At 41.9% G+C, this 12,712-nt stretch overlaps 1 protein-coding gene across 1 annotated transcript in view; it reads right to left on the reverse strand.

Annotated features, from left to right (window-relative positions):
* The window catches only part of LOC126095484 (mucin-3A), a 794,250-nt gene that overhangs the window by 170,843 nt on the left and 610,695 nt on the right, over positions 1-12,712 (reverse strand). Inside the window, exon 8 of the mRNA XM_049910274.1 lies at positions 2,173-2,489. Coding sequence (XP_049766231.1) covers positions 2,173-2,489 — 317 coding nt within the window. The remainder of the gene's footprint in view (positions 1-2,172; positions 2,490-12,712) is intronic.

The following is a 12,712-nucleotide window of genomic DNA, read 5'->3' on the forward strand; positions in this document are numbered from 1 at the left end:
CAGCAGGTGAATTAAATTACAGCTGCGCTGCAAGATTTTCGTCGAGAACATGGCATTCCACCTCATACAGCGATGATGCCATAAACATTTTAGAGGTTTAGGTATAATTAAAATGTAACAATTGAAGAGAGAATACAAAACGCCAACTGGATTGGACGGAAGCTGGTTAATTAACAAGCGAGTTAGTTTCATCAGACGGACCCCTCCCTACCACACGAAACGGCAGTTTGCAGTTTTGATGTGGATGTTACGTGTACATCCGAATGGAAATCCGTACTCTGCAAGCTGCCTTACGGTGAGTGGCAGAGGAAATATGGTGTGTCACTCTCACTTCACCATTCCCTTTTCCAATCGTGAATGGTTCGGGGGAGGAACGACTGTTGGTAACGCACCGTGTGAGCTCAGACCAAATTTTACGTTTTCTCGAGACGGGCGTAAAAAGATGGAATGTATTAATTGGCTCTTCTATGAACGTACGATCTCGGAATTTCAACAATAAATTACAAGGGGATGCAGGAAACCTCTGTTCCAGCGTCTGCCACTGAAGGAGGCTGAGTATCTACAAGAAGCTTTCGCGATCACTAAATGGAAGTGAGAAGAAGCACGCTACTCTTCTTTGGATCTTCTGTATATTTTATATCATCCCTATATGGTATGGACCCCAGACTGACAAGCAGTATTCAGTTGTTATTCGAAAGAGAGCTGTGAAAGTTACCTCCCTCCTTTACGGGTGGACCACGCTTCCTAAGGATTCTTGTAATGAATCTGAGTGTGGCAAATGTCTTTCCTGCGATTAGCTTTAAGTGATCGTCTCACTCTACATCGCTCTGTACGAGCGATTCAAATTCACCACAAGTTTTTACCTCCATTGATACATATTAACAATAAATCTGTAAGACTTTCGTGTCTGTCTGTTTGATCATGCTAATCTCTCTAATGAAGTATTCATAGATAAAGTGAGCATAGCGTGAAGGTCTGTAATAGGCTTTATTCCATCAAAGTCGGATCATAAAGAAAGCTATCGTAATTGAAAGTTTTATGTTTCCTAATATTATAAATGCGAAATTAACTCTGTAAGTAAGTTTTCACGACTAATCCGCTAAACCGATTCCAATGAAATTTGGTATGGAGGTAACTTGAACCCTGAGGAAGAACATGAGCTGCTTTAAAACTGTATAGTACAGGTTACTAATTGATTTGAAGAATATTACGTGAGCTACGGAAAAATACTTATTCTTCGAAAAAGCTATTTACCGATTTTACTCTTTACCATATTTATGAAAATAATTTTACTGTTTGGTATGTGCTGCGTAAAATGATTCAAAGTAATGAATACCATGTTTTTACTTCAGAGTGTTTGATCCATACTTCCACACTATTTGTTGCATACTGTACAACTACTTGAATAGCACGATGAAAAGTTCTGCGCTTCTTAACATGCCGACGGATCGTGCGCTGCGCCAGTGAGGCACACATAACAAGCTGCGTTTACCCCAACCAGCAGACATGTGAGGGTAGCTGATGTCACTGCACGTACAGTAGCTAACTTACTGATCATCACTCATCACAGCAAAACTGCTGATGTGCGAGCAGAGCTGCAGGAAGCAGCTAGTTTACCTGATGCGAAAACGCAAATAATAATAATAATAATAATAGTAATAGTAATAATTTTGAAACGTGCTGTATATAACTTCTCAAGTACAGTTACGTTACAAAAGGAATCAATCCGTTAATAGAACAGTAGCAGACCGTCATCAGGCCACACGTGGCACACCAGGACTATCCGACCGCCGTATCATCCTCAGCACAGAATGCGTATAGGAGGGGCGTGTGGTCAGCACACCGCTCTCCCGGTCGTTATGATGGTTTTCTTTGACCGGAGCCACTACTATTCGGTCGAGTAGATCCTCAGTTGGCGTCACGAGGCTGAGTGCACCCAGAAAAATGGCAACCGCGCATGCCGGCCCGGAAGGTCACCCATCCAAGTGCTGGCCACGCTCGACAGCGCTTAACTTCGGTGATTTGACCGGAACCGGTGTATCCACTGGTGCAAGGCCGTTGCCTTTTGATAGAATTGGACTGATAGTGATTTTATGCTTCTAGTTAACCAGAGGCTAATCGTTTGCCTGCCGCTGTGCCATCTGAGAATGTGAACATGCAGGGCAGACGAACCTTGACGATGTGGACGACGCTGGAGGGCGGCCTGTTCTGGACGTGGACCTCGCTGGAGGCGGGCCCGGTCAGCACCTGCACCTTGCTGGAGGCGGCCGGCTTGCGCACTTCGACCACGCTGGAGAAGACGACTGTGGCCGGAGCGCCGACGCGCACCTCCACGTTGGAGGCGGGACGCGCCTTCTTATCCGACGTGGGGTCGCTGGAGACAGTCTTGCTGGGCTTGATGGCCGCTGGCGGCGCCGCGCTGCTGGTGGTCGGCGGTCGAGTCTCGATCACTGTCGTCTTAGTGGTCGGCTTCGGACTCGGCGCAGCTCCTGCGAAAGAAACGTTAAACCCACATAAATCACTGCACGAGACTGCTATAAAGAGTGTTCAGCGTTATGGGAGAGTACGTACACATAAAGAGCTTCTTCATTACAGGCTCATTCTAACTGTACCTCATAAGTAAGAAAAGTGCATTTCATTGTAAGTCATATTCATTAACTGCTTGTAATATGGGCACGCAAACCTGCATGAACAGATTTTTTTTTCAGTATCAATTTTCTTTCTGAATCACAGACATTAATGTACAGTTATTTTAATTAATATCGCAGTTAGAAGTAACAATATCAAAAACAGCCGGCCGGTGTGGCCGTGCGCTTCTAGGCGCTTCAGTCTGGAACCGCGTGACCGCTACGGTCGCAGTTTCGAATCCTGCCTCGGGCATGGATGTGTGTGATGTCCTTAGGTTAGTTAGATTTAAGTAGTTCTAAGTTCTAGGGGACTGATGACCACAGATGTTAAGTCCCATAGTCCTCAGAGCCATTTGAACCATGAAAAAAATATTTCCATTCGTTTAGTCGGGAATGGTGAGACATAGGGGGATAGTTATAAGGACCCCTGGTGTTTCAGAAGATGACTGCGCCAGAATTATCACACTTGCTGAAAACAGAAACACGTCAGTGGATAGCACATCTCTCTAACCTTTAACTTACCTCACAGGTGCTGAGCAGGGCCGACGTTTATGACACAGCGAACGTCGACACGTGCGTGAAGTTCATTCTCGCGAACTGTCCAGCAGGGTGCAACAGCAGCCCATTTTACGTATCTGTTCATTGCGTTGCCTATATGAAGGCGCAGGATAGATGGATAACAATGAATCTTTGAGACAGCGCAACCTACATGAGCTGTCTAGAATTTTAAGATATGTGAAAACTATTAGAAAGCTTCCGTTAACCTGCAGGACACTGACACGTACCTATAATGAGTAGCAAGTAAATACCCCTGCAGGATTCTGTCTCACTTTATGGAATTGACGTCAAAATACTTTGTACAGCGACAGTCGTATTTGAATCTGGATGCGAGTAGCATAAATTTTTGAACTATGTTACATCTGTCAATGAAAATAGCTGTTTCCTTCTCTGCTGTAAACTACGACCCAACCCTACAAAGGTACGTAATGCCGAACAATTTGTGGTATTGCTGCCACAGATCTGACAGCTGACTTCATTTGTTGTGAACCATATAAACTTATAGTAACGCGTCTCAGTACTTCTGCACGTAACGTTTGTGAAGCAACATATCATACATCACAGCTGGATACGACAACGGTTGATTTTTCCGCGGCGGGGTTCCACGTAACTCGTTCAAAATTTCATGGGTCATAAAGCCCGAACCAGCAATTTACTGCGAGGTAATTCTACATCGGTCGTAGGAGGCGATTTTCCGACATCGTAAACCATCCTCTCCGGCCCCGTCGTCATTTCTCTCGAACGCGATGACGACTATTAACCGGGGTAGCAAGCGCTCCAACTGCTGTGGTTACCAAAGTTTCCCAATCTCTGTGCCGCAGTACAGAATAACAAATTGGCCCTCGGGTCTTTCTTTTATACGGCAATTAAATTCTACTTTCCCGCGCGACGCCGAGGTTGCCGGATAAATTTAAAGCCGAGGTGAGTCTGGGTTAATGTAACTCGCGCAACCGTAAATCATTCAAGCCGAGTTCGGAGAAACGGCGCAAGAGTCGGGGCGGTTCCATTCATATCTCATCTAATTGCGCAAATTATCTCGTAAAACGGAATATCTGGGCGGGAAGCGGTTGCAGACTGTAATGAATAGCGTTGAGCATAAGGCACGGGTGCTCAGACTGGCTAAATAGTATAGTGTGTGTGTGTGTGTGTGTGTGTGTTTTTTTTTCTGTCTGAGTTTTCTATGAGAGCATCTAAGGCATATCTGAGATGCAATTAATGTTAGAGTAGAACATGATGAAGAGCAAACAATTAAGGACGCATTCCTAGTTCACTTTTCCTTACCGGGTACGAGAAATGAAGTAACATTACATTAGTCGTATTCCATGGATCCCACAGAGACTGGTCTCTGAGACGTGGAAAGAAGTCAACGTCGAACATTTAATTTAATTTAAATGTCATGTAGTGAAACGACTTTGCATTACTGTGTCACAGTGCTAATTCTAATTATATTGCGTAACATATAGTTCTTTAATTCAGAGCCTTTCCACATTACCCACATGACAATGTGCTCTGGGAGATTCTTGAATGCATGCATACCCAGGTATTGGACACTTTTCTGTACAAATGAAGTCACTGCAGAGGGTTTTTGGTCCTAGTGTTGTATTCAAGCTCTTCAAAATTTTCTGTAAACAGAAATATATGCTAATGACAGAGGTCACTTACAGATCTATGTATTATGAAATATTTGTCGAAATATTCCATTTTTTTGAATAGGTTTCTGCGGGATGTTCTATGATTAACGTCAGGTATAACTGCTACAACACGGTTCTATATTCTGAAGATACATTCTCTGTAACTGGAATTTTCCCAAAAAATATTTCCATAACTGATTAGCGTATGGAAATAGGCAGAATAAAATAGGTTTATCTGAATTTCTACATCGTCTATAACAGTAATCATGCGTAACATAGCTGAACCAAGGCACTTCATTAAATCCAGGTAACGGGTTCTCCAATTGAAGTTTCAGTGTATTTGTTGGCCCAGAAATGAAACATTTTCTACTTCTTTCATTTTTTCTTAATTTTTTTTTCAAGTATTTCATTAGCTGTCCCGTCATTAACTAGACTGGTATTTTTCTATCCCTTTACTTGAATCATCTGCAAAAGTATAGAATTTGCATTCTATGAAGTATTGTTACGGTCGAAAAAAGCTTTTGATTGATGTTGTCTTGTGTTCTTGAACTAAGTAAATTTTCTTTTTGTTGAAACATTCCTCAGCTTCATGGAATGCTACTGCGAGCAGACGCATGCAGAATCAGGCTAAAGAATGGACACATAATAGGCTGTACGGAATAGAAATGTATTCTCAAATATACAGCGATAAATTCTCGAAAAAGATAGGAAGATTTATAAATACAAATGATCACCGAACTTGTTTCAGCAGTAATGAAACTTGACATCACTTTACGACAGATCTTCGGTAGTGAGGAAAGGGTTGTGGCATTGCTATGACATATTGCAGAGCAATATTGTTTAATTTTTCTGAAACTGTTTGGTGGCTATTTTATAGTGATTACTGGATATAATTGGTAACAGGGAAAGCTTTACATTTTTCTTCCTGGGATGGTGCACTTCCAGTGTGCTCCCCCGTTCCTATCTGTCAGCAGAAGGCCGTAAGTGAATCTCTTTAGAAAAGGCGAGCTTCCGCATGAAGATGGCCATTTTTCGCGGAAGTGCAGCAGTAGCTTCCTCCCTACCTTTGTGGATAGAGCTGGCGCCACCATTCACTGAGGACAGAATATACTGTGCCACCACCGCTGTCGCAGAGAATAACTGAACATGACATTTATGATTTTTAGCATTAACAGCAAAGGACAAGAAGCCGTAGCTCTGCCCGCCTAGTGTAAGATAATCGATTGCTTTCAATCCAAATATTTAGGTGTATTCAATCGAATGTGTTGCCTCCCCCCCCCCCCATTCTTCTCACCACTGTGCTTGGCGTAACGAAGCCAACCAATTGAAAACACACTGTTCCAGGCTTGTACCAACCACATGTTTGTTAACGTGCATATTGTACACCAAGAGTATGAAGTTTCTGGTGTTTTCCTTGTTTTTTTCTTTTTCTCAAATAACTGATATTCTCCTCCATCGTATTGGCAGCAGCATTATGTTGTCCCCTCTATGTAAAGTTCTTAGGAAAGTAGATAGTTGAGAACGGAGAATAAAGATTCATAGCTACATGTCTCCCGGCTGCAATCTGGTGGAGATTTTTGCACATTTTGCTGGTTTTGGGAGAATGAAACTGCTGCAGTCTGCGGTACCATGATCCATATTCTGAGCAGCATGCAGCTCACTTGTTGTGGTACGCAACTGAAGTTGCCGAATTTACTTCTAATATGTGATTTTGTCCCACTCACTTTGCATTCGTCAGCTGTCCAGATGAGGTTACCGTGTTACATTTCCTTCTGCAGTCTTCCCTATAATTTGGCACCTCCCCACAGTATTAGAGTAATTTTGTGTAAATTAAATTAAGAATTAAAGAATTTTGTCCTCTTCAACTTATTTTTAACTGTCCCCTTCGATTAGAACAATCTCTTATAAGCAGACTTAATTTAAATATCAAGGTTCTCTAATGGTCGCACAGCTTTTCCGTGGTTTGGAGACTGAGTAATAACAAACATAACCTATTGTAAGCTTTGTTTTGTTTTTCCCACTGTGACTGTATTACGATTGAGCATAGCGATCAAACTAAACGATCAGTTACTTATTAATCAGTGAAAGTAACGACCGGTACAATCGCTACATTGTATGATTATAGATTTATTTATTGTCAAGAGAAAGTTATGTCGATATCCCCTTTATGCCACGATAACCCACGCCGCCTCCTTGCCCCCCCCCCCCCCCCCCGCCAAAAAAAAATTAAAAAAAAATAAAAGTCCACGAGTGTCCGTACATATGAATACGTAACGTTTCACGCGAAAACAAAGACTCTGTATGAAATATAAGTTAATAAAACAGATAAGATTATCAACATAAGAAGCTTCTAATTTACTTTGGTGCTGCCAGAAACGATTCTATTGGGGAATACTTGCTTACGTTAGGCAGAAGCAACGCAAACTTTTCTCTTTCATTTTCCTATTTTTGTTTGCGTGATATGAGAATGACTCACAGGCATTTTAAAAAACATTTTAACCACACTACACAAAGCTATGCCTTTTTTTGACATACTTCCTCTCCCTTACGTACAACGCAACTTTTCCAGCGTTTAGAAAGTGGCCGAATATCCTTAGAAAAAGAATCACCTGTGCAACGTGTAGCGTAACTATTTAGGAGAACGGAAGAACTTGCCGCACTGTGATTGTCTGCATGGTGCAGACTTACTGGAAACGTCTGGAGGAAAGTATCTCGGGTAATATATCGCTTCACAGAATACAGGCATATTCCTTTCTTCCTCATCCATATAACTTACAACCGAGATGCAAACAGCAGCTAAGAAATGAGAGACGTATCACAAAACTTTGCATCCTTTCGAACCGGATCTCAAGCCGCCGGTAGCTGAACAGCAGGTGTGACGGTTGACGTGACCTCGGCGCGAGAAAGGAAGCCTGCACGAAGAACCCACCCAAGGATTGCCCACACCCTAATAAAACCATTAGGGTGACCTCGAATATCCTCTCCCTCAACGCCTTCATTACAAGTTATAAACCTTCGCATCGGGTCAGTGGGCAAGTCTCTTCGAAAACATGATCTCTGACACGAATGGTCGATATCGCTGAACGAAAGAATTACGCTTTCGGAAGTCGGAACTTGTCTCAAGTACCTTCTCACTAGGTGACAGCGAGGACCCTACAGTCAACATCTCTTTTGTTATGACTGTAAGAAGTTGCTCTGAGTTGACGTGTTGTTGTCTGACGTGTTGCTTTCCATGCTAAGATATTTATTTCCATTCCACTAGACAGAATCCGTACATAGTCTTCATTGATTATAGGTACCGTGTGTATTGTGTAAGTCTCAAGATCTTCGTGGCCGTTGTAATTAAGGTAAAATCTCCTAGACTGTTAAGCCACGTCATTTTCGTCTCTGATTTCTTCTTATAGAATCGACGTTTCGGCCCTTCTGCTGGGATCTTCAAGATGTCCCAATGCATTTGGTTAATTGAACGAAGGACGAAGTAACAATTTTTCCGTTTGCGCAGAACACGTTATCTGTCGTAAACGACAGAAAATAAGTTACAGTAACAACCATGAATCTCCAGCTAACCATGGCACCTGAAAATCCTGAAAAACGTCGCAGTATAGAGGTCGAAACGTCGATTGTGTAAGAAGAGGAATATGACATGACATGGCCTAATAACCTACCAGGTTTCGTCTTCACCATGCAGAGAGGAAAGTGTCCAAACCGGGACCCCATCTCATTTTTGTTTTAAAACATAGAAAATAACAAAATTTTCCGTATTAAAAGCATATAATATTTACTTCATAATGTCAACAATATAGGAAAAGACAGATTGCTACTTACCGTAAGGAAAACACGGCAAGTTGCAGACAGGCAAAATTAAAAGACACTCACACATAGCTTTCGCCCACGGTCTTCGTCAGTAAAAGACACAAACACACACACACACACACACACACACACACACACACACACACACAAAAGCAAGCAAGCACGTGTGTGCATGACGAGTGCTTGCTTGCTTGCTTTTGTGTATGTGTGTGTGTGTTTTGCTGACTAAGGCTGTAGCCGTAAGCTATATGTGAGTGTCTTAATTTTGCCTGTCTGCAACTATACGTGTCTTCTTTACAGTAAGTATCAGTCTGTCTTTCCCTACATTGTTGATATCTCTATCCGTAGTTTCCATTGTTTCCTTTATAACGTTATGCACCATTTACAATTTAGTCTTAGAAAATACAAATAAAAGATATACAAAAATGATTTTCGATAACCTTACGCTTAGCAAGTTTGAAAAATAGGTGCAAAAATGGAACCCTAGTTAAAATAATCAAAATAACGCAGAACGAAAATAGATAAAGGTATTAAACCAGAAAAAATTGAATCAAATTTCAAAGTATAAGTATAACATAATATCTTTCTGAACCGAAGAGTCCTGCTATAAGATGTTCCGGTAGATTTTTTTCTGGCAGTTTGGTTCTGTGGTATTGAAAAAGACTAACTCACTTTTTTTCTCAGCAATTTCGTCTTTGAAACGGTGTTCAGTTTCATTTATCTCTTTCAGGTGTACGGGTACTCTTCACACTCCATTACGAGTATGCCTGCATAAATATGTTTACATAGCAGAACAACAGTAAACCAGGCATTCTTCAACAACTATATCCAAAAGTGTGTGTTTGCCTCTTTTCGTTCTGCTGTTTCCTTAGGTGTACCATTCTTCATGTCTGACAAACTCGTAAGTGTTTCTTTTGGAACGTTTAACTGTTTACTTGCCTCTTTACATCACATCTTTCCCTAACTGCAGCAGTAGCTTCTGTTGTTTTAGGTGCATTCCATTTACTTGGATCACTGGAATCTACAATAGAATTGCAAGAAACAGAGTGTACACTAATACAGACAGACTTTTAACATCATAAAGTAAGGATTAGATTCAAGTAATTTAACTGGGTCCAGTTTACGTGGTTGTAGCCTACATTTTGTTAACCCAATAATTTGTTTACGGAACATTAAAATGATGTGAATTTGCCATACAAACAATAACTTTGGACCTTACTATTGAAGAGCACATACAGGTAGAAAGGGTTACCCGCCACCACGTAGATGAAGTAACGAAAACTATATCGCAATTTAATAACTATTTCCATTGTCAAGAAATCAAATGGCGAGCTGATACGCAGCAAGTGATGCGAGCGAAGAATGCCCTTCGCTAGAGAATGGTGGAGGCCTGAACCACTTGTCCCACTGGGGTCCAGGATAACGCACAGACAGATCAGGGGGGCATTTTAGGAGAGGGATACCATTTTAGGGCACTTTCCTCCATGGTTTTGACTTTGTAACCGTTTCTCATTTCACTTAGTATTTATACACAAGGAGTAAACCATATTTTCCGTTTCAGTACACCACCTCATTCGACGTACACGGCTGTTATAATGTTACAGAAACAATCATGAGTGTTTCCGGCAAGATCATCAGATTCCCTGTGTATTCGTAACTCATCCTGAGTCAAAACCCAGTGACGTGTGTGCTCTGACCACCGCGACAAATCTTCATTATATATCAATGATGTCCTTCTTTGTTACCAGAGATCGTTTGCCTTTGAGCCGCTGCCTTTTTCCGCTTCGTAATGTTTGTGATGAAGGAAACGCCTTCAAGCACATCGGACGCGGTGATTAATCTCTCTTACCAAAATGCCTACACTCGACAGTCCTCCTACCGAAACTGCTGTTAAGCCTTTGCGCTGTCTCCGTGACTTGCCGCAAGACAGATGGCTGCTATAATCAATTTAAAAGTGGGGGAGGGGGAGGGGGGAATCAGCAGCCTTCCAAAAACAGCGCTGCAGTATTCTGTACCTGTCTTATTACTGTGAATGAAACACTGCACAGACTAAGCTCAATAGCCTTTTGTGACTTGGTATTTCAGTTTTCCAAGCAGGAACGATAAGTGCCTCAACACCAGGTCACTATTTAGGCACCTTCACGTTACAACGACCTGTTTACAAAGGCGCTAACTTTTCATACAGATGACAAGGACCATGTTCTGTAGTATAGTAGTATTTGTTGCGTGTGTGTCTATGTATTCAAGATAGTCATCCCCTGACATGCAAAAACATCGAAGTTATCCTCAGCGCTTAGAGAAACGAGTGCGTTTGTGGAGCCAAGACTCCTCTGACGGCACTATCTCAGATACTACTACAGCGAACAAATATGCTTATCTTGTAGCACTCAATACTACATACTCGGCGACTACCCAATAGCTACGTAACTGTAGCTGTCAGGCAGCTACGATCCACTTTTAATGAAAAAATTGCCAAAGACTGCCTTAACAAGTTACCACTGAGAAATTTTAAATTTCTGGCTTAACAGAATTTTTATGTTTCAAAATTTTTAGGTGTGTCCATTGATGAGAGGTTAAACTGGAAGCAACACATTGATGGTCTGCTGAAAAAAAATGTTGAGGGTAAGAAAATCATTAGGGGATATAGGGTGAATGAGCCCCCCATAGCTGAAGTGGAGACAAAACCCTGACCGGCCTGAGTGGCCGAGCGGTTCTAGGCGCTACAGTCTGGAACCGCGCGACCGCTACGGTCGTAGGTTCGAATCCTGCCTCGGGCACTGATGTGTGTGATGTCCTTAGGTTCGTTAGGTTTACGTAGTTCTAAGTTCTAGGGGACTGATGGCCTCAGAAATAAGTCCCATAGTGCTCAGAGCCATTTGAACCATTTGAACAAAACCCTGCGATATAAACCCTCGTTGTGATGCTTCTTAAAGAAATAACCCATGTAGAAATAAAAAGTGATATTATTTACACTATTTACCTAGCCCACGCATCAGTTAACGAACACAACGTTGACAAGCCGGAAATTAAACAGCTGCAGTAAAAGCAGTGAAACGGTGGACGTATTCTCATGTAGATACGATCTTGAAGAGTGAGCAGCAGCTACTGTATGTTTTAGTTGGCGTGCTGGAGACACACTGCCTCGAGAGTGTTTTAAAACCCTTGCGCAATCGTCACACTCATTACGCCCCACTTGCTCCCAGACGAACACGCCACTTCGTCTGCCAGCTAACTGTGTGTTAATGAGCACAGTTCTCTTTGCTTGCTTGTCAGGCAGTAATTGTTTCGACAACATTCTCCGCGAAGGAATGTTCGTAGCGTCCTTCAAGTACTATTCACTTGTTTCGTATACCACAGAAAGACTCATTAAGGTCTGCAAACCATTCGTAAAGCGTCTGCTGTTTCCGGGTGTTTTACTTGGTGTTTACGTTCCACGGAGCATGCAGAAACGGTACGCGTGCCCGTACTCTATTATATTCCTTTGTTATACACGTGTGTCTAAAATTATTTTTAACTGTACACTTAACGAACAAACTATTACATCAACGTAGAAGCTCAGTACGTACAAAGACCAGTTTAAACTATCCTCGCTTGCGTAGCAGTAACCGTTGAGAAAACCGTTTCTGGAAGGACGTTTTGAAAAGTTCTCGATCTTCTTTTGATTTACGAGGGTCTCTACTTCCTCAGCCAAAAAATTTTGAAGTTATTTTCTAAGAGTTTTCCGAAGAGTCTGAAGTACTGGAATCTCATCTAATTGAGACACATGTAATTCGTTATTACTTAGTTAACAGTGCCGGAGATGCCTTACATAGATCTTTGAAATAAGAAAATTCCACATCCAAGTTGGCACGTTCGTTCTAACAATAAGTATCAACCCTTTCGCCATCTGTTTATACAGAATTGGTTTCTATTATAGCATTCTGTAGCTAAATTGTGTACGCACGTACACAATCGAATTGGTTGCCCCCTCTTTTAGTTGACAGTACCTTGAAATCTGGCGGGAGGCGTTGACACATAACGCAATATTCCACTTGCTACGCGAACCGCGAGATTCTACGCATAATCATCTAAGAAAATCACGTT

This window comes from Schistocerca cancellata, chromosome 8, assembly GCF_023864275.1.
Source record: "Schistocerca cancellata isolate TAMUIC-IGC-003103 chromosome 8, iqSchCanc2.1, whole genome shotgun sequence".
Taxonomy (NCBI): domain Eukaryota; kingdom Metazoa; phylum Arthropoda; class Insecta; order Orthoptera; family Acrididae; genus Schistocerca; species Schistocerca cancellata.